General features: G+C 39.5%; 1 protein-coding gene across 1 annotated transcript; it reads right to left on the bottom strand.

Annotated features, from left to right (window-relative positions):
- Positions 1 to 10,004: 10,004 nt before the first annotated feature.
- On the bottom strand, positions 10,005 to 12,884 carry LOC112081489. Its single transcript, XM_024148247.1, has 8 exons — positions 12,664 to 12,884; positions 12,216 to 12,453; positions 12,077 to 12,134; positions 11,692 to 11,965; positions 11,480 to 11,614; positions 10,928 to 11,208; positions 10,403 to 10,724; positions 10,005 to 10,308 (listed from the first exon to the last, which is right to left on the bottom strand). Exons 1-8 carry the CDS (start codon positions 12,882 to 12,884, stop codon positions 10,005 to 10,007), a joined length of 1,833 nt encoding a protein of 610 aa, XP_024004015.1.
- Positions 12,885 to 22,719: the final 9,835 nt, after the last annotated feature.

A 22,719-nucleotide genomic window follows, 5' to 3' on the forward strand; every position in this document is an offset into this window, starting at 1 on the left:
CTCTTGGCATCAGTTTAGATTTCCTTTCTGCTGGAAATCTCTCTTTCCTTAGGTGCACCCAAACGAGATCTCCCTCCTCAAAGGTAAGCTTGTGTCGGCTTTTGTTAGTGTGCTTGACATATTGCTTTGTTTTCTCCTCTATGTTAGCTTTGGCCTTCTCATGGATCTGTTTAACAAGTTCTGCTCTATTCTTTCCATCTAGGCTAGTTCTTTCACTCAAACGAAGAGAGGTTAGATCCAAAGGCGACAAAGGGTTAGAGCCATAAACATTTTCAAAAGGAGAAAACTTAGTAGCCGAATGCACTGAATGATTATATGTGAATTCTACATGAGGCAAACAGTCTTCCCATGCTTTAAGATTCTTTTTGATAAATGCTCGCAACAATGTAGACAATGTTCTATTCACTACTTCAGTTTTCCCATCAGTTTGTGGGTGACAAGAGTGGAAAACAATAGTTTTGTACCAAGCTTAGACCATAAAGTTTTCCAAAAATAACTTAAGAACTTGGTATCCCTATCAGATACTATAGTTCTAGGCATGCCATGTATTCGAACAATGTCCCTAAAGAACAGATTAGCTACATGCGATGCATCATCAGTCTTGTTACATGCAATGAAATGCAGCATCTTAGAAAACCTATCAACTACAACAAAGATCGAATCCTTTCCAGTCATAGTTCTAGGCAATCCAAGCACGAAATCCATTGATATATCAGTCCAAGGGTGATAAGGAATAGGCAAAGGCGTATACAAACCGTTGGACTGAACTTTAGCTTTAGCTTGCTTACAGGTTGCACATCGTGCACAAACTCGCTCAACGTCTCTCTTCATGTGAGGCCAATGAAATGATCTTGTAATACTTTCAAGGTTTTGGCTATACCAAAATGACCCATAAGTCCACTTCCATGAGCTTCCCTGACTAGCAAATCTCGAGTAGAACAATTAGGGATACACAATCGATTATGAAAGAAAAAAATCCCTCTTGTCTTGATACGATCTCCCTAGGATTTGCACTTGCTTGCTTGGTAGAGGTTGATAAACTCGGCCAAAGTCAGTTTGATCGGAGAGATGCTAAGGGGTGAGAGGTTGTCTCGAAGGTCCTTAGGCCCAGCTCGCGAGAAACAGAAACTGGTCGAGGGGATGGAGAACACCAAGTGTAGATCTCGCGGGTTAAGGATGAACAGGCGTGAGACTTAAAGCATTCGATGTCACGCATCCTGGATGAGTTGACCTTGGTCTTGCCTGTGTTCTGGTTTGGTCTGATGTCCGTCCTTGGTTGGTTGTTAGATCGCGAAGGGTAGTTTGCCTTGTCGTCTCGGTAGGTCGGTCGCGAACTAGATCCTGGGGTAAATCGATTGGTACCCTTTCGTTTGAGCTGTTGCTCCACCAGAATGGCCTTGTGTAACATCTCGCCCATGTCATTATATTCTTGTAACTCCATACGATCCTGCAAATCCCGATTCAAGCCACTTAGAAACCTGGCCATGGTCGCGTCCTCCGTCTCGAATACGTCGGCTTTGAGCATTAAGCGCTCCATTTCTTGATGGTAATCCTCCACGGATTTGGTTCCTTGCGTGAGTCTCCGAAGCTTAGTATGTAATTCTCGATGATAGTGGGATGGCATGAACCGCTGTCGCATGAGGGTGGCCATCTCATCCAAAGTCTCCACCGGTCATTCTCCGTTTCTGTGTCGGCTGGTCACGATCTGGTCCCACCAGTCTATAGCATAGCCATTGAACTCGGAAGCCGCCAAGTTGATCTTCTTTCTCTCCGACAGATCCTGGCAATTGAACACGATATCCACTTTCTTTTCCCATTCCAGGAAAGCATCTGGGTCGTTCTTCCCGTAGAAAGAGGGAATCCGTAGTTTCATGCCTCCTAGGTCGTTGTCATTACGTCCTCGAGCCTGTTCGGCTGCTCGTCGTTCATGGACTGGTCGCTGAGGTCGTCCTCCTTCACGTCGGTAATTTCTGGCAGGAAAAAGATTGCCTCGGTCGCGGTCTCCTCCAGCTCGGCCTCGGTGTGCACCGCGGTTGCCTCGCGGCCCGACTCGGCTGCTTCCGGATGAGTGATTATCCGCGTAAAATGGATTTTCCATCTCTTGCTCAAAGTTCTGATCCCGGCGGATATGCATTGGCTCCTCGCGGTTTTGATCGTTAGCCTCCTCTTGCCTTGGCTGAACTTCAAGCCGATCCATCCTTTGACTCATACGCTCCATCATTTCGGTGATCTGGTTGAGTTTGGCCTCCATCTCTTTGGGAGTATACCAGCGAACGTGGTTACCGTCTTTGAAGGTGTAGAAATCGCACTCGCTCAAAGAAAAGTCAGATGACATGCACGTACCTCGCAAAAAAGAACAAACTTGTTAGTAAAAATCCTTACTAGTGTTTCCCTCTTTGATTCACTCGCTCTCTTATTAATCTCACAAACCCACAAGAGATTTTCTTCCGGTTCTAAAGGAGTTAATCGATTCACGATGACTGCCTCTAGGTTCCTTTGGTTTATCAAATGTTTGGAAGGAGAAGAATAAGGAAAGATAGGTAGAAAAGAATACGGTTTTCCTTTTTTTTTTTTTTTTTTTTTTTGACTTTTGAACTTTTTTTTTTTTTTTTTAAAATGGACTTTTCAATTTATCTTTTTTTTTTTTAATAACGTAAATAGAGAAGATGAGATGAGAAAAGACAGAATTTAAAGAGATAGATAAACACTACCGATTAAGCAAGTGGGCTCTGATACCACTTGATACGATCTCCCTAGGATTTGCACTTGTTTGCTTGGTAGAGGTTGATAAACTCGGCCAAAGTCAGTTTGATCGGAGAGATGCTAAGGGCTGAGAGGTTGTTTCGAAGGTCCTTAGGCCCAGCTCGCGAGAAACAGAAACTGGTCGAGGGGATGGAGAACACCAAGTGTAGATCTCGCAGGTAAAGGATGAACAGGCGTGAGACTTGATCTCGAAAATCCTGTTGCCCCTAAACTACTTTGAACGAAATCGAAACAAGATGTAAATGAAGGCTGCATCGAATCCTATGGATTGAATTCAATAAACCAAATAGAAACTTTCAAGGCTAACCACATAAGAAAGAAAACTCAGAAAGAACAAGAGAAAATCTCAATTTTATTGATGAAAAGTGAATGACCAAAATACAAAGGAGTCTGGCTCTTTATATAGAGTCGTAAAAGAAGTGCAAAAGACAAGAAAATTAAATGAAAGCATTAAATAAGTTGAATGACCACTCGGCTCCCGTTGAATGTCCCTTTGGCTCCTTTCGCGAGTGATCCTTGGACTTCTCGTAACGGCTATTAACTAACTTCGGATAAGAGAGATGTGGCCCCTTAACCTCATTAAAATCCCATCCAGTAAACCCAGTGGGACAAACCCGGATGCAAGGAAAAAGAGTATCAAGGAGCTACACCGTCCGAGTAGGTTAAAAGCGTTACAGCTCGGTTGTTTAGTGTAGCGTCCGTAAACTTGGCCTTCAGCTCGGTGCATAACCTCCAAACGGCCATAGCTAACGTCTTGGCCCGGGACCGCGTTATTGGACCAGTGAGCTCGAATAAATCCGCACTTGGGTCGTCCACTTCGTAAGGCTTTCCGTCCTGAACCTCCACTTCGCTTAGGTCGGCCAATTGGTCTTGGTTCCGGACCTGAACTAGTTCTCCGGCCTGACCCTCAGTTCGCACCTCGTCCATGCTCGTATCATGTCTATGATAATAACCCGAAGCAAACTTGGCACAGGACTCATAAATGTTTTGAAAATCCGAGTCAGATGAATATAAAAGTTTAAGTTGCATTGGCTCCTCGCGGTTTTGATTGTTAGCCTCCTCTTGCCTTGGCTGAACTTCAAGCCGATTCATCCTTTGACTCATACGCTCCATCATTTCGGTGATCTGGTTGAGTTTGGCCTCCATCTCTTTGGGAGTATACCAGCGAACGTGGTTACCGTCTTTGAAGGTGTAGAAATTGCACTCGCTCAAAGAAAAGTCAGATGACATGCACGTACCTCGCAAAAAAGAACAAACTTGTTAGTAAAAATCCTTACTAGTGTTTCCCTCTTTGATTCACTCGCTCTCTTATTAATCTCACAAACCCACAAGAGATTTTCTTCCGGTTCTAAAGGAGTTAATCGATTCACGATGACTGCCTCTAGGTTCCCTTGGTTTATCAAATGTTTGGAAGGAGAAGAATAAGGAAAGATAGGTAGGAAAGAATACGGTTTTCCTTTTTTTTTTTTTTGACTTTTGAACTTCTTTTTTTTTGTAAAAAAAAATGGACTTTTCAATTTATCTTTTTTTTTTTTAATAACGTAAATAGAGAAGATGAGATGAGAAAAGACGGAATTTAAAGAGATAGATAAACACTACCGATTAAGCAAGTGGGCTCTGATACCCCTTGATACGATCTCCCTAGGATTTGCACTTGTTTGCTTGGTAGAGGTTGATAAACTCGGCCAAAGTCAGTTTGATCGGAGAGATGCTAAGGGGTGAGAGGTTGTTTCGAAGGTCCTTAGGCCCAGCTCGCGAGAAACAGAAACTGGTTGAGGGGATGGAGAACACCAAGTGTAGATCTCGCGGGTAAAGGATGAACAGGCGTGAAACTTGTTCTCGAAAATCCTGTTGCCCCTAAACTACTTTGAACGATATCGAAACAAGATGTAAATGAAGACTGCGTCGAATCCTATGGATTGAATTCAATAAACCAAATAGAAACTTTCAAGGCTAACCACCTAAGAAAGAAAACTCAGAAAGAACAAGAGAAAATCTCAATTTTATTGATGAAAAGTGAATGACCAAAATACAAAGGAGTCTGGCTCTTTATATAGAGTCGTAAAAGAAGTGCAAAAGACAAGAAAATTAAATGAAAGCATTAAATAAGTTGAATGACCACTCGGCTCCCGTTGAATGTCCCTTTGGCTCCTTTCGCGAGTGATCCTTGGACTTCTCGTAACGGCTATTAACTAACTTCGGATAAGAGAGATGTGGCCCCTTTACCCCATTAAAACCCCATCCAGTAAACCCAGTGGGACAAACCCGGATGCAAGGAAAAAGAGTATCAAGGAGCTACACCGTCCGAGTAGGTTAAAAGCGTTACAGCTCGGTTGTTTAGTGTAGCGTCCGTAAACTTGGCCTTCAGCTCGGTGCATAATCTCCAAACGGCCATAGCTAACGTCTTGGCCCGGGACCGCGTTATTGGACCAGTGAGCTCGAATAAATCCGCACTTGGGTTGTCCACTTCGTCTGGCTTTCCGTCCTGAACCTCCACTTCGCTTAGGTCGGCCAATTGGTCGTGGTTCCGGACCTGAACTAGTTCTCCGGCCTGACTCTCAGTTCGCACCTCGTCCATGCTCGTATCATGTCTATGATAATAACCCGAAGCAAACTTGGCACAGGACTCATAAATGTTTTGAAAATCCGAGTCAGATGAATATAAAAGTTTAAGTTGCATTGGCTCCTCGCGGTTTTGATTGTTAGCCTCCTCTTGCCTTGGCTGAACTTCAAGCCGATCCATCCTTTGACTCATACGCTCCATCATTTCGGTGATCTGGTTGAGTTTGGCCTCCATCTCTTTGGGAGTATACCAGCGAACGTGGTTACCGTCTTTGAAGGTGTAGAAATTGCACTCGCTCAAAGAAAAGTCAGATGACATGCACGTACCTCGCAAAAAAGAACAAACTTGTTAGTAAAAATCCTTACTAGTGTTTCCCTCTTTGATTCACTCGCTCTCTTATTAATCTCACAAACCCACAAGAGATTTTCTTCCGGTTCTAAAGGAGTTAATCGATTCACGATGACTGCCTCTAGGTTCCCTTGGTTTATCAAATGTTTGGAAGGAGAAGAATAAGGAAAGATAGGTAGGAAAGAATACGGTTTTCCTTTTTTTTTTTTTTGACTTTTGAACTTCTTTTTTTTTGTAAAAAAAAATGGACTTTTCAATTTATCTTTTTTTTTTTTAATAACGTAAATAGAGAAGATGAGATGAGAAAAGACGGAATTTAAAGAGATAGATAAACACTACCGATTAAGCAAGTGGGCTCTGATACCCCTTGATACGATCTCCCTAGGATTTGCACTTGTTTGCTTGGTAGAGGTTGATAAACTCGGCCAAAGTCAGTTTGATCGGAGAGATGCTAAGGGGTGAGAGGTTGTTTCGAAGGTCCTTAGGCCCAGCTCGCGAGAAACAGAAACTGGTTGAGGGGATGGAGAACACCAAGTGTAGATCTCGCGGGTAAAGGATGAACAGGCGTGAAACTTGATCTCGAAAATCCTGTTGCCCCTAAACTACTTTGAACGATATCGAAACAAGATGTAAATGAAGGCTGCGTCGAATCCTATGGATTGAATTCAATAAACCAAATAGAAACTTTCAAGGCTAACCACCTAAGAAAGAAAACTCAGAAAGAACAAGAGAAAATCTCAATTTTATTGATGAAAAGTGAATGACCAAAATACAAAGGAGTCTGGCTCTTTATATAGAGTCGTAAAAGAAGTGCAAAAGACAAGAAAATTAAATGAAAGCATTAAATAAGTTGAATGACCACTCGGCTCCCGTTGAATGTCCCTTTGGCTCCTTTCGCGAGTGATCCTTGGACTTCTCGTAACGGCTATTAACTAACTTCGGATAAGAGAGATGTGGCCCCTTAACCTCATTAAAATCCCATCCAGTAAACCCAGTGGGACAAACCCGGATGCAAGGAAAAAGAGTATCAAGGAGCTACACCGTCCGAGTAGGTTAAAAGCGTTACAGCTCGGTTGTTTAGTGTAGCGTCCGTAAACTTGGCCTTCAGCTCGGTGCATAACCTCCAAACGGCCATAGCTAACGTCTTGGCCCGGGACCGCGTTATTGGACCAGTGAGCTCGATTAAATCCGCACTTGGGTCGTCCACTTCGTCTGGCTTTCCGTCCTGAACCTCCACTTCGCTTAGGTCGGCCAATTGGTCTTGGTTCCGGACCTGAACTAGTTCTCCGGCCTGACCCTCAGTTCGCACCTCGTCCATGCTCGTATCATGTCTATGATAATAACCCGAAGCAAACTTGGCACATGACTCATAAATGTTTTGAAAATCCGAGTCAGATGAATATAAAAGTTTAAGTTGCATTGGCTCCTCGCGGTTTTGATTGTTAGCCTCCTCTTGCCTTGGCTGAACTTCAAGCCGATCCATCCTTTGACTCATACGCTCCATCATTTCGGTGATCTGGTTGAGTTTGGCCTCCATCTCTTTGGGAGTATACCAGCGAACGTGGTTACCATCTTTGAAGGTGTAGAAATTGCACTCGCTCAAAGAAAAGTCAGATGACATGCACGTACCTCGCAAAAAAGAACAAACTTGTTAGTAAAAATCCTTACTAGTGTTTCCCTCTTTGATTCACTCGCTATCTTATTAATCTCACAAATCCACAAGAGATTTTCTTCCGGGTCTAAAGGAGTTAATCGATTCATGATGACTGCCTCTAGGTTCCCTTGGTTTATCAAATGTTTGGAAGGAGAAGAATAAGGAAAGATAGGTAGAAAAGAATACGGTTTTCCTTTTTTTTTTTTTTTTTGACTTTTGAACTTCTTTTTTTTTTTTAAAAAAAATGGACTTTTCAATTTATCTTTTTTTTTTTAATAACGTAAATAGAGAAGATAAGATGAGAAAAGACGGAATTTAAAGAGATAGATAAACACTACCGATTAAGCAAGTGGGCTCTGATACCACTTGATACGATCTCCCTAGGATTTGCACTTGTTTGCTTGGTAGAGGTTGATAAACTCGGCCAAAGTCAGTTTGATCGGAGAGATGCTAAGGGGTGAGAGGTTTTCTCGAAGGTCCTTAGGCCCAGCTCGCGAGAAACAGAAACTGGTCGAGGGGATGGAGAACACCAAGTGTAGATCTCGCGGGTAAAGGATGAACAGGCGTGAGACTTGATCTCGAAAATCCTGTTGCCCCTAAACTACTTTGAACAAAATCGAAACAAGATGTAAATGAAGGCTGCGTCGAATCCTATGGATTGAATTCGATAAACCAAATAGAAACTTTCAAGGCTAACCACCTAAGAAAGAAAACTCAGAAAGAACAAGAGAAAATCTCAATTTTATTGATGAAAAGTGAATGACCAAAATACAAAGGAGTCTGGCTCTTTATATAGAGTCGTAAAAGAAGTGCAAAAGACAAGAAAATTAAATGAAAGCATTCAATAAGTTGAATGACCACTCGGCTCCCGTTGAATGTCCCTTTGGCTCCTTTCGCGAGTGATCCTTGGACTTCTCGTAACGGCTATTAACTAATTTCGGATAAGAGAGATGTGGCCCCTTAACCTCATTAAAATCCCATCTAGTAAACCCAGTGGGACAAACCCGAATGCAAGGAAAAATAGTATCAAGGAGCTACACCGTCCGAGTAGGTTAAAAGCGTTACAGCTCGGTTGTTTAGTGTAGCGTCCGTAAACTTGGCCTTCAGCTCGGTGCATAACCTCCAAACGGCCATAGCTAACTTCTTGGCCCGGGACCGCGTTATTGGACCAGTGAGCTCGAATAAATCCGCACTTGGGTCGTCCAATTCGTCTGGTTTTCCGTCCTGAACCTCCACTTCGCTTAGGTTGGCCAATTGGTCTTGGTTCCGGACCTGAACTAGTTCTCCGGCCTGACCCTCAGTTTGCACCTCGTCCATGCTCGTATCATGTCTATGATAATAACCCGAAGCAAACTTGGCACAGGAATCATAAATGTTTTGAAAATCCGAGTCAGATGAATATAAAAGTTTAAGTTGCATTGGCTCCTCGCGGTTTTGATTGTTAGCCTCCTCTTGCCTTGGCGGAACTTCAAGCCGATCCATCCTTTGACTCATACGCTCCATCATTTCGGTGATCTGGTTGAGTTTGGCCTCTATCTCTTTGGGAGTATACCAGTGAACGTGGTTACCGTCTTTGAAGGTGTAGAAATCGCACTCGCTCAAAGAAAAGTCAGATGACATGCACGTACCTCGCAAAAAAGAACAAACTTGTTAGTAAAAATCCTTACTAGTGTTTCCCTCTTTGATTCACTCGCTCTCTTATTAATTTCACAAACCCACAAGAGATTTTCTTCCGGGTCTAAAGGAGTTAATCGATTCACGATGACTGCCTCTAGGTTCCCTTGGTTTATCAAATGTTTGGAAGGAGAAGAATAAGGAAAGATAGGTAGTACAGAATACGGTTTTCCTTTTTTTTTTTTTTTTTTGACTTTTGAACTTTTTTTTTTTTTTTTTAAATGGACTTTTCAATTTATCTTTTTTTTTTAATAACGTAAATAGAGAAGATGAGATGAGCAAAGACGGAATTTAAAGAGATAGATAAACACTACCGATTAAGCAAGTGGGCTCTGATACCACTTGATACGATCTCCCTAGGATTTGCACTTGATTGCTTGGTAGAGGTTGATAAACTCGGCCAAAGTCAGTTTGATCGGAGAGATGCTAAGGGGTGAGAGGTTGTCTCGAAGGTCCTTAGGCCCAGCTCGCGAGAAACAGAAACTGGTCGAGGGGATGGAGAACACCAAGTGTAGATCTCGCGGGTAAAGGATGAACAGGCGTGAGACTTGATCTCAAAAATCCTGTTGCCCTTAAACTACTTTGAACGAAATCGAAACAAGATGTAAATGAAGGCTGCGTCGAATCCTATGGATTGAATTCGATAAACCAAATAGAAACTTTCAAGGCTAACCACCTAAGAAAGAAAACTCAGAAAGAACAAGAGAAAATCTCAATTTTATTGATGAAAAGTGAATGACCAAAATACAAAGGAGTCTGGCTCTTTATATAGAGTCGTAAAAGAAGTGCAAAAGACAAGAAAATTAAATGAAAGCATTAAATAAGTTGAATGACCACTCGGGTCCCGTTGAATGTCCCTTCAGCTCCTTTCGCGAGTGATCCTTGAACTTCTCGTAACGGCTATTAACTAACTTTGGATAAGAGAGATGTGGCCCCTTAACCTCATTAAAACCCCATCCAGTAAACCCCGTGGGACAAACCCGGATGCAAGGAAAAAGAGTATTAAGGAGCTACACCGTCCGAGTAGGTTAAAAGCGTTACAGCTCGGTTGTTTAGTGTAGCGTCCGTAAACTTGGCCTTCAGCTCGGTGCATAACCTCCAAACGGCCATAGCTAACTTCTTGGCCCGAGACCGCGTTATTGGACCAGTGAGCTCGAATAAATCCGCACTTGGGTCGTCCACTTCGTCTGGCTTTCCGTCCTGAACCTCCACTTCGCTTAGGTCGGCCAATTGGTCTTGGTTCCGGACCTGAACTAGTTCTCCGGCCTGACCCTCAGTTCGCACCTCGTCCATGCTCGTATCATGTCTATGATAATAACCCGAAGCAAACTTGGCACAGGACTCATAAATGTTTTGAAAATCCGAGTCAGATGAATATAAAAGTTTAAGTTGTTCGAAACCTTCGAGAAAATGCATCAGCAACTACATTGTCCTTACCTTTCTTGTATTTGATGACATAAGGAAAGGTCTCAATGAACTCAACCCACCTTGTGTGTCTCTTATTAAGCTTTTGCTGCCCTTTTAGATGCTTGAAGGATTCATGATCAGTATGAATGCCAAACTCCTTAGGCCACAAGTAATGTTGCCATGTTTGTAAATCTCTGACCAAAGCATACAGCTCTTTGTCGTAGGTTGGGTAATTGAGGGTGGCTCCTCCAAGCTTTTCACTAAAGAAAGCAATCAGTTTCTTGTCCTGCATCAGCACGGCTCCGATTCCTATACCTGAAGCATCACATTTTATTTCAAAAGTTTTAAGGAAATCAGGTAGAGATAATAGAGGGGCATTAGTGAACTTATCCTTCAAAGCTTTGAACGCGGCTTCTTGAGCTTCTCCCCATTGAAATCGGGCATCCTTTTTGATAACTTCTGTGAGAGGGGCGGCTATGGTGCTAAAATCTTGAACAAATCTTTGATAGAATCCGGACAGGCCATGAAAATTCCTAACTTCACCGACAGTTTTAGGGGTTGGCCAGTCTTTGATAGCCTTGATTTATCTTCATCCACCTTAATGCCATCTGCAGTTACAACAAAACCTAAAAAGACAAGGTTATCTGTTCCAAAGGTGCATTTCTTTAGATTGGCATATAGTTTTTCCTTTCTTAGCTCATCTAGAACAGTTCTCAAGTGCATTACATGCTCATCTAGATTCTTGCTATAAACGAGGATATCATCGAAATAGACAACTACAAAGATCCCTATGAATGCTCTAAGGACATGATTCATTAATCTCATGAATGTACTAGGTGCATTAGTTAAACCAAATGGCATAACGAGCCATTCATACAAGCCATGTTTGGTCTTAAATGCAGTTTTCCACTCATCTCATTCATTCATTCTAATTTGATGATATCCGCTTTTAAGATCAATTTTAGAAAAAATTGCTAGAGCCATGCAATTCATCTAACATATAATCTAGTCTAGGGATAGGGTAGCGATACTTTACAGTAATATTGTTGATGGCTCTGCAATATACTCACATTCGCCAGCTCCCATCCTTCTTGGACACAAGCAGAACCGGTACTGCACAAGGACTCATGCTTTCTCTAATGTGTCCTTTCTCCATTAGTTCATCAACTTGTCTTTGTAACTCCTTTGTCTCAACCGGATTGGTTCTATACGCAGGGCGATTAGGCAATAAAGTAAAAGGATGAAATCAATTTGATGTTCAATGCCTCTAAAAGGAGGTAACTCTTTAGGATTATCTTCGGGGAAGACATCATTGTATTCCTGCAAAAGAGTTTGAATCTTACTCGGAAAAACTGGTGTGAGGTTAGTCATGTTGGTGAGAGCCTCTTTAAACACAAATAAAAGAAACGGTTGATTATAGTTAAGAGATCTTTTGACATCACCAGCCTTTAAGTAGAAGTTAGACGCTTTAGTAGGCGGTTTTGTCTTTTTCTTTAGCTGCATTTGATCCTGGTAGACTTCTTGAGGTGTCAAAGGTATGAGGGTAGTATTTCTGCCTTTAAAAACAAATGAATACTTGTTAGTAAAGCTATCATGTATAACTTTTCAATCTGATTGCCATGGTCTGCCTAGAAGTATGTGTCCTGCGTCCATGGACAACACATCACACTGTATCTCGTCTTCATATCCTCCAATGGTAATAGGAACCATGACTTGGCTGTTGACCTATAATTCCCTATCATTGTTCAGCCAATTGAGCTTGTAAGGTCGAGGATGCTTCTTCGTGACTAGGTTGAGCTTTCGAACCATCTCTTGAATTGCTACATTTGTGCAGCTGCCTCCATCTATGATGAGGCTAAAAACTTTTCCTTGCACAAGAAATCGGCTATGAAATAGGTTCTCTCTCTGCTCCTCTTCCATGGCTTTGGCTTGAACACTTAGAGATCTTCTTGATACAAGTAAGGAACCTTGAGCCGGCAGCTCTTCATGATCAGAATGAGACTCGGCTTCAGATTCAGCTGTTGATTCCCATTCACCATCATCCCTGAGTATCATGATCTTCTTATTGGAACACTCATTGGCGTAATGTCCTCTCCCAAGACACTTGAAACACTTGACGTCTGTGGTTCTTGTCGACCCCACAGCTTTGTTGCGGTTATCAGATACTGAAGTGAATGACTTAGGTTCTTCCTTAGAGACTCCAGTTGGCTTCTCTTCTTTTGATACTGAACTCGGCTACTCCTCTCGAGAATACCTCGGTTTAATAGGTATTGTCCCAACTCCATAAGCGGTTTTGGTGCTTCTTTTCTTGAGTTGTTGTTCTATGAGGATAGCTTTGTGCAACATATCTTCTAATTCCTCATATTGCTGCATCTCTAGCTTGTCTTGAATCTCTCTGTTCAACCCTCCTAAGAATCGAGACATAGTGGCTTCAGCATCTTCTCTGATATCAGCTCGTAGCATCAAGGTCTCCATGTCTTGATAGTAATCTTCAACGGATCGGTTGCCTTGTGTGAGCCGCCTAAGTCTTTGGTGCAACTCTATATGGTAGTGGACCTTTTTCTCATGAGAGATTTCATCTCCTCCCAGTTATCAATCGGAAACTGCTGATTTCTTCTTCTAGTTGTAACAACCTGATCCCACCAACAAAGAACATAATCGTAAAACTCGGTAGTGGCTATCTTTACTTGATTAATCCCTGCGAATTGTTGGCAATTGAACAACAATTCCATCTTCTTCTCCCACTCTAAGTAGGCGTCAGGGTCGTTTTTACCGTGAAAAGGATGGATCCTGAGTTTAACTCCTCCAAAACCTTCTTGAACTCGATCCTCCTTGTGTCGCCTTTGCCTTCGTCGGCTGTCTCTTGAGGAACTACTAACGGGGCCGTAATAATCTGTGGCCGCATCATCTCTGAGAGGTCTAGTCGGCTCCAAAACTTCCTCAAGCTCTTTCCCTAGATCCTTTCTCTTATCCTTGCTAGCCTTTGTTTTAGTTTGCTCTTGAATTTCTGTCGAAACTCTTCAAGACTCACAGACACAAGCTTCTTAACTTCGGCCAACATCGCCTCCATATATAGCTTGTTAACACCATTAGCACTGGACTCTTCTTGTTGCTCACTCATCATTCCTGAAACACAGATAACATAGAATCACCAGCAACAAGTCGTTGATCGTTTCACAGAACAAAAGTGACTATTCGTGTTCCACAAGAAATCATTTTCGATAGTTTGAATGCGAAAAGTCAGGTTTGCAAAACACAGATCCGAAACTAGAAGTTAAAAGGTCATTTAGATCTATCCCGACTTGATGTAAAACAGCAACTAGTTCACAGATAATTGATCTTGCTTAATGAATCTAAATCGATTTGATGCAGTGATCCACAAGTAACAGATTCGATTGAATGATGATGATGATCAAACTTTTAAAACACAGAAATAATCGATAAATCAAGGGTAAGACACAACCTGATGTTTTCGACTATCCAGCGGCTTGAGTCCTTTCTCTGATACCACTTAATATAATTCTCCCTGAAATCGACACTCACTAAACTGGATCTAAAAGGATAGCCTTGCAAACAAGGGTTGTTTCAAGGTTTGTGGGATTGATAAAACTCCAAGGGTTGCAGAAGTCCCTTGATGAATTGATTTCCGAAACAACTAAGGATATTACACACCAAAGATGAATCGAAAGGGGTCTTGAAGGATATAACACACCATCAAGAAAGGGTTTGATCTTACTTAGAAAAGATTTTGATAAAAGATAAGATAGTCTCAAAAGAGAGTTTACAAGAGAATATAAAGAGAAGAACAGATTAGTCTACAAAGCATTAAAGCGTCTAGGAACTAGTTCTTTGAAAGCTGGCCAAGTTTGAATGCAAACTCTTCTTCACACGCTCCTATTCTTCTTTCCTTGGGCTCGGCTGAATGGGCTTAGATGTGAGGTGATCCAAACTATGCCTCATTAAAAACCTATCTCAAGAAAACCCATTGGGACAAAACTTGAGATAAGGAAAAAGAGTACATAGCTGGCTCACAAGCCCATTAACCTTCTCGGACTTGGATCACAACTAGTGTAGTTGTACCCATCTCTTTTTCCGTTTGTTCCATAAGCACTCCTTGCTTGAGTATAGCTCCAACAGCTTCCTTGAGCCTCTTGGTCCTTGCTCGGGTCATGGGACCTTTTGAAATGAGAAAAGGGTCTTCTTGTTTCATTCCTTGATCCTTGTCTTTGCTCCTCAGCTCCTTAGCTACTTGCGGCTCTCCTTCTGGTTCCAACTCTTTATTGATGCTATCCAAGATCATATCACATTAGCTACTAACAGCAGCTTAAACTCCAAGTTGTATTCAAACAATCATGCAATCAACTGTGTCAGACTCATTAAGACAATCTATACAATTAAAGGAAGAAAAACAACAACCCTTAACAACACTAGTCGAGACCTAAACTAAGACAACCTAAACATCCTAAACTAAGCAAAAACAATCAACCGACAAGATAAACAAAGCAAAGCTACTAAGTTGAGAGTAAGACTCATACCATGTTGTAATCAGATTCTCTATGGGAGAGAGGACTGTGGTATATGCTTCCCTGCCTAACTGAAAGAGCAATGCTTTCAAGATTTTCAGCTGATCTTCAGCGAGATTTGATGTGAATAGAGCTTCTTCCTCAAAAGAAGCTATTTCACCGTCACTGTGACCTTCAGATGAGTGAGAGTTATGACACTACAAGAAAACATGGCTTCTAGATCGCATGTATTCGATGTAAAATCAACGTAAAAGAGCCTTTGCGACGAATTACCAACAAATTCCAATTCGTCGTAAGTCGAGTATCGTAAAACTAGAATCATCGTAAAATCAACATAAAATTTGGGAAAATTCAGAATCATCTTATATTCGATGGAACAAAATCGTCGTAAATTCGAAATAAAAATTATATTATTATTACGATGAAATTGACTACATTACTAAATTAATAGTAAATAGTTGTAAATTTACATCGATTTTACAATAATATTCCTATTATATAATAACTTAAATATTTAATCAATTTTTTGATTTTGATATAAAATCTTCGTAAACTTTTGAAGGTAAATCGTCGTAAAATATTATGATATAAATATGCCGTTAATATTTTGATGTAAATTAGTTGTTGTATTACGTCAATTATACATCGATATCCAAACTAAAATGTTTTACTTTAACCATAATTTAATTATTAAAATATAAAAATCATTAAACTAATTTGAAAATAATATACAAAAATAAAATCTTGAATTTATTAATAATAATTTAAATTTCAAATAAATTCAAAATATTTAAAAAATATAATTTACAAAAATTAATTGTTCTGGGTAAGTCCTAGGTTAATATCAAAATCCTCGATGATAATATCGATGTCCCTTGCCTGCGCCTCACCGGTATGACCGTCACCGGTAGCATTCCGCGGAGCCGAAATTGATGTGAATCCCGGATGCTGCCTTTGCTTCTCCCTCAATGCCGCCTCCAAAACCGGGTTACTTGTCTCTATGATGTCGAAGAGGCTGTTGAACGTCTGGATATTCTCTTTTTGTGAAACTTGCACAGCTCGCAAATTGGAGATCTCTATGTGGGCGACCTCTAGCTCCTGCTGCAAAAGAACCGGATCCTCGTAGGTCCGGCATCCAGTGGAGGCGTTCGAACCAATGTTCAAAATATCACTAGGCACTAGTCAGGTGGTTGAGGTGCGCTTAGCGCCTACCGAAAATATTGTAGATTAATCAAGGATTAATTGGGTACTAATTTTGAGTGTTTTCTTTGTTTTAAACCTATATAAATTAAATATGTCAACTAAGCCTAAAAATGCCGCCTAGTGGTCCTTGGTATGTTAGTTGGGCTCTGAAAACCCAAGTTTGATTCGCTGGAGAGATAATTTTTTTTATATATATATTTGTTTAATGAGCAAGGAAAGAACAAATTTACCCTTGTCTTCTTCATTCTCCCATATCCATCTTTGCAACCCTAAATCACGCTGCAAACTCAATTTTTAGCATTTGTTCTCAGTTTTGGCTACTTATGCTTGTTTTTTTTTACCTAATTATGATAGATTCATAAAGAAAATGAGATTTAGAATTTCAAACGCCTCAAGTTGCCGATTACTCTTATTCCTCGGTCTAGGTGGATTTTAAATGCTCTGCCGCCTACCAGCACCGATCAGAGTGAAATCGCCGTGGCTCTCCTCCGCCCACCGCCTAGGCGCCCGATTAATCATCAACTCGGCCAATTTTTCAAACACGGAATAAGCACATCCCTAAAATCCGGCCATCCTTCCTCGTGGCAGCCTACAAGTTTTTTTAAAACTTTTTACAATTAACAAAAAATTTAAACCAAAAAATATTAATTAAATGTTAAAAAGAAAGAGATCTTACCTCTTCAAAGATCTTATCGTGCTCGAGGACGGTCAAAGGGAAGGACTGGATCGTACCGTCAGGTTAGACCTGAGTTTGACATTCAGTAATCTTCTTCATCGCATCATTGTAGACCTTCTCAGCTCAAGCATCCACAAAGGCTCAGTTCTTATTCATGTGCGTAGCTTTGAATACCGTATACATTGGAGGAAGTTCTTCTCTGTTTGCCTACAAAAACGTTAAAATAAAATTAAATAAATAAAAACATATTCAAACCTATAATTAATAAAAAAAAACTTATCATGATAAGGCGCCTTCCCGCAAAAGATGTCTGGCCAGAAGTTGCGGTGTAACTAACTTTTGACTATCTGGCCCAGTTGCGTTACAAACGGCCGAACACTTTACGGCTGTGTCCCGTGCATGCAGGTCGAGCCAGTATGCCTTCAACCCGTTCCAACATGCTAAAGACATGAAACTGGGCTTCACATCGTCGCAGTCGACCTCTCACTTCCTCTTCCAATCTGAAACAATGTTGATGAGCTGTTTCATCGCCTTCTTCCTAAACTCAACTTTCACCGCTCACTAATGGTGATGTCCCAATTTCATCGTTGCTGCAAACAAAAAAAAATTATAAAAAACTATATATATATATATATACTACATTTGATTTTATAAAAAAAATATATAAAAAAAAATCTTATCTCAAAACACTTGTACCAAATCTCGAAAGCCTCTTCGGAAACCTTAGTCCAATTGTAGTAAGGTTCGACGAAAAAGCTCTTGATGGTGTCAGACATGCTATGCCCGACACATTAATCGAATGCCAAACCTAAAAAACAAATTATTGTTAAAGAAAAACAAATTAATTAATTAATATTTTAAAAATTAAAGAAAAAACGTACCAATATGTATTCAGTGGTCGAGACAATCCAACTGACGTAACTATGCCCGCCCCGGTTGGAGGAGAAGATTTTCCACCGTGTAGCGTGCATATGGATGCAGTGGTCAAGTTTCTGCTGCCGAAGGCAGCAGAGGTGGTGTAGGTGGTGGAAATGGTGAAACCGTCTGTGTGCCACCAGAAGACGATGGTATATCGTTGGGTGTGGGACTAGTCCTTGAATCGAACGTCCCATCACTCATGAAATGGATATAATGAGATCTATGCGGCATCTGTATCAAAAAATTGAAAAATTCCGTTAATTCGCTTCCTATATGTAAATCAGTCTAATTATGTTAATTCTTATCTAATTCTGTTCCTATCTAATTCCATTTATATCTAAATCTAATTACTTAAACTATATATTTATAAAAAATTTTTTTTTAAAAAAATTGAGAAAATACCTTAAGTTAGAGAGAAGGAGGAGCTCTGATGCTAGAGAGATAAAGAAGAAGGAGGAATGAGCGACGCCGGAGGGAAGGATGGCGATCCTATATATAGATTTTATATTCGTCATAAAATTCTTTGTAAATTCGTCGGTGCCTTTGACCGCATATAAAGCCATATGAGAACAAAACACGTGGCAAAAACTACATAGTGGTGAATTTACGATGATTTTGCTTGTACGGTGAATAAAAGAAATAAAATATATTATAATCATCGTAAGATCGTCGCAAAATTACGACGGCTTTGAGACGAATCGTCGTAAGTATGTCGGTAAATATTTTGAAATTTCATATAATCAAATTTTTAGCATGTAGAAAGTTTTCATATGCATCAATAAAGAGTGTGTATGCGTTGAATACATGTTATAGGAAGCAAATAAATCAGTAACAAAGTTTTCATATAATTTAAGCAAAAGTTTAACATCTTCTATCAAATATATATATATACTTAAGAACACTTGATAAGGGTTTCGAATAGAGATAGGAAATAGATTTGGGAATTGAAAAGAGAAGGTTTCAGTTGACTGGAGAGAGTCAGAGTTTCTGAACTGGAGATTGAAGAGAGATTGAGTCAAGGAGATTATGTCAAAGAAAGATTAGGTCTGATTCGACGAGAGATTGAAGATATTGCCGGACAATGTTTTTTGGGTCTAATTAATGAGCATAATTTTTGCTGGGAAAATTTTTGCGTTAAATGGCAGGTTAAATTGCCATGCAAAGTTTTAGGCCATTAGTAGTAACAGAGTCGCAATTCAGTCGCTAATGGCCTATCAGTAGTAACTCAGTCGCAATTTAGTTGCTATTTCCAATAAATCTTTAACATAATTAACATTGTTATTTATGCAAAGTATTTAACATAAATATTATAGTTATATGTAAATGTTACATAGTGATTTAGGCAAATTAGTTGGATTCTTATTCATCATCATCATCAGAGCATGATAAATTACACAGATATTCATGAGGCATGAACCCTTCACTAAACAGATGATTCCAAATTTTTTGTAGCCGACATAAATTTCTCGTTTATGCTAACACTACAAGGACAATGAAACTTACCGCCATTGCTCTGCGCTATAGTCTGGTTATTTGTAAATTTCATGAATTGCTGCACCCTCGCTACAAACTCTTCTGAGAAATTCCCGTCTCTTTATCGATCTGCTTACATTCACTCTCTATGATTACTAGAATTGTCATTTCTCTCTAATTTTTGTTTTTTTTGAATTATTGGTAATCCGAATGAGGGGAAGAATGGTGTGAAGTTTGAATACATAGAGATTTCTGCGACTAAAATGCGAATGACTTGTATCTAATTTGTGACTACCAAATGTTTGTCACAAAAAAACAGGTACACTAACCAGAAAACGTATTACACATGTTTTATTTTTGTGATTTGTTGCAACAGTTTCTGATTAGTCGCCAATTGCTGACTGTTTTACGACAACCTTTTTCTGACTACAAGTTAATCCCAATTAAGTCTTAAATCTACGAGGAAATTGTGACTGTACTTTTTGGTCGCAAATTAGCGACTGGTTGCACTTAAAAGTAATCACTAATTAGGTAGGACACTTTGCAATTCAGATTGCGCATGCATAGGAGTGTCAAACAGGCTAACCCGCGCCCATATAACCCGACCCGCCGTGGTTTATTTTGTTTTCCAGACCGTCACGGATTAGCCCGCATAAACCAGAAACACTGTACAAGCCCACCCTGCTATAAACAGCAGGCCAAACGGGCTAACCCGCAGGTCATAAGGTTCAAAGTTTGTACCTTGTTCTACGAAGAAAGAAGAAGCAAGTAGAACAGTTGGTACCTTGTACAAGAAGTTAGATGGGATTATAGTTTAGCTCAAGAACTGTTCTTGGAAAATTGGGCCTCTACTAAACGATATTGTGTATTGTAAAGAACAGACTAAAACCTGCAATTGTTCAAAAAATTAAAAGAAGAGACAATTTAAATAACAGAGTGATGTAGGCGTCCTGTTTGTGGCTTTACTTATGTTGTATAGTTAACTATATTCTCTCATAATTTATAGTCAGCTATACTTAGTTTATAGTAAGCTATACTTAGTTTATAGTTAGATATATTTATCGAGTTATAGTTTATAGTTAGCTATACATATAACACATTGCAACACAGAGCTTAGAAGAAGAGATTGTACTTAGCAGAATTAGAAGAAGAGAAGAAAATGATCTTAAAATTCATCGGTTAAAACTGAAACACAAAACACTGAATCAAAATTTCATATGTTTAGCAAACTTCAACACAAATTTGAGAAATAAACTTAAACACAAATCCAAGAAAGCAAACTGAAACAAAACCTCTGTTTAGCAAACTTAAACACAAGTCTGAGAAATAAATTTAAACTCAAATCCTTCAAAAGTTTCTCATCAACATTCAGCATCTTCATCAACAATTGATTCGAAAGAAGGCAGTTCCTCATCTTCACCAATTTTTCGTCCTCTTCTGCACAGATTACAATGTACGGCTGTTAATTTACAATGTTAAAAAAAAAAATCAAACCCGCGGACTAAATCCGCTAACCCAGTAATCCATCACAAGCCAACCCACTAAACCCGCAAACTGCAACGGACTACACCGCAAGATCCGCTAGTTAACGGGCTACAAATTTTTTGTCCAGACCCGTCCCATAGTGGATCTAAATGGACCAAACCCGCGGGTCAATAGCCCGTTTGACACCCCTACGCATGCAGTGGCAAAATGCAGTTGCTAAAATGATGTTTTCTTCTAGTGGAAGTAGAACCATTTGGAATTAAAGAAAGATGAAAATTAGTAAATTTAACTTGCGAAAGGTGTTACACAAAATCTTTTTTTCAATATTTCTTTATCCAAAAAAATATTTTCCGTATATTCAATTTTCTTTTCTTATAATTAACTTTTCCTATACCTTTTATAAAATTGCTTTTAAATCTATATCTCTTTTTTATATATTTTATATTAACTTATATTATTAGGTTTGTTATAATTCCTTGCATATTATGTTTAATATATAAATATTTATTTCTAAAAAAGAAAATAATTATAATTTTATTTTTTATCCAATTCTCATTGCACATACACATAAAAAGATAACCATTACTTTAATTTTATTTAACTACCAAAATCTAGTAAAATATAGAGAATCTTTAAGAATATATGTAATAGTATAAAAGCGTGTAAGATTTCATAATCTTATGCAATCAAAATTTAATATAATAAGATAAATTAGATACTAAATGAAAACTTTCTCCAACTATAAAAAGTTGTGTTGTGAAGTGATCACAAACCAATCGAAAAATATCTCCATACTCATCATTTGCGAACGTTACTCTAAGAAGATTTAAGGTACATCCGCAAAAACTTATCTTCAAACTATAAGTGATTTTTATATCGTAGAACTAATTGATCCTATGGACCATGATGCATTATTCAGTTAATATGAAAATAACTACAGATATTGTTTTTGTTAAAAACATGATTTAGCAATTCTAACATGTTTTATTTATTTGTAGTGACGATGTGTTGTGTTTGTGGAAAGCCGAAAGATGGAATTGACGATTCTGGTAGCTCAGGGAGTTCTGATTATGCAAGACGAGAAAGTAGAGAGCAAGATTCTGTGTCTAGTTCTTCTGGAGTTTGATCTTCTCTATCAAATAAATAGGAAATAATTTTACTAGAAATTTTTGAGTGTTGTGATAACACCAGATTTTGACCACTTTTATGGATCATATTAATGTATGCAGGTGCTTTCACTCTGTTTTCAATGGTTTTTAAAGTTTTTGCAATGTTTTAGAGTTTCAAAAGACTTTTCAGGAAACTTGTATTAAAGATGCGCAATTTGGAACAAATTAGCAATTCTAGATAAATGCAGACCGTCAGAAGTATGGCAAGCGATGAAGGCCTTTTCAGATCACACCCAAAATTTCAGACAACATAGAAGATACAACCAGCTTTCTAATACAATTGGTTTGGAGACAATCCAACGGTTAGATCTTCAGATACTCCCGATGCACTAAAGACAGAAAATGCACTTTCGAAGGAGAACATTAGCCTGGACCGCGCCCAAGACATATTTCCCCGCAGGTACAAGCACCGCGATCGAGGCCAGATAACGTTCACTTCCCAGAAGACCTAATTAAAGCCCAAGTTGATTCCCTTCATGATATAAGATCAAAGATATGATCTTATAAACCGATAGAGATGGGGTCTTTGCAGCTTGCCTAACGGCTCTCTCTACTTAGACAAGGAATGAGTCGATGTGAGTAGGTTAGTGGAGATTAGACAATTGGCCTAACGGCTCTGTTTTTATAACCTTGTGGATGAGACGGTATGAGAACAAGTGATGGATTGAAGTGACACACACACAACCGGTGATGGAGTTGTGACAGTCAAGAACTCTCAGAATCAAGGGAAAGCAACACAAGATTCAAAGAACTCACAAGTATAAAAGAAACTTCTCGTTTTATTGATATAAAAAGTAAAAGGTTTGATCTACAAAGCCGCATGTGGAACCTTATATGAATGGTTCGTCGGCTGGAGCCTTCTA

Source organism: Eutrema salsugineum, unplaced genomic scaffold, assembly GCF_000478725.1.
Source record: "Eutrema salsugineum unplaced genomic scaffold, Eutsalg1_0 scaffold_10, whole genome shotgun sequence".
Taxonomy (NCBI): domain Eukaryota; kingdom Viridiplantae; phylum Streptophyta; class Magnoliopsida; order Brassicales; family Brassicaceae; genus Eutrema; species Eutrema salsugineum.

Bases quoted from the DNA above. Each gene is read 5' to 3' on its own strand.
- LOC112081489 (XM_024148247.1), bottom strand. From the start codon at position 12,884: ATGGAGACCTTGATGCTACGAGCTGATATCAGAGAAGATGCTGAAGCC. The intron at 11,615-11,691 runs GTTACCTCCTTT...CCCTGCGTATAG, and splicing joins CCCGAAGATAATCCTAAAGA to AACCAATCCGGTTGAGACAA. The intron at 10,725-10,927 runs GTCCGGATTCTA...GTGATGCTTCAG, and splicing joins GTTAGGAATTTTCATGGCCT to GTATAGGAATCGGAGCCGTG.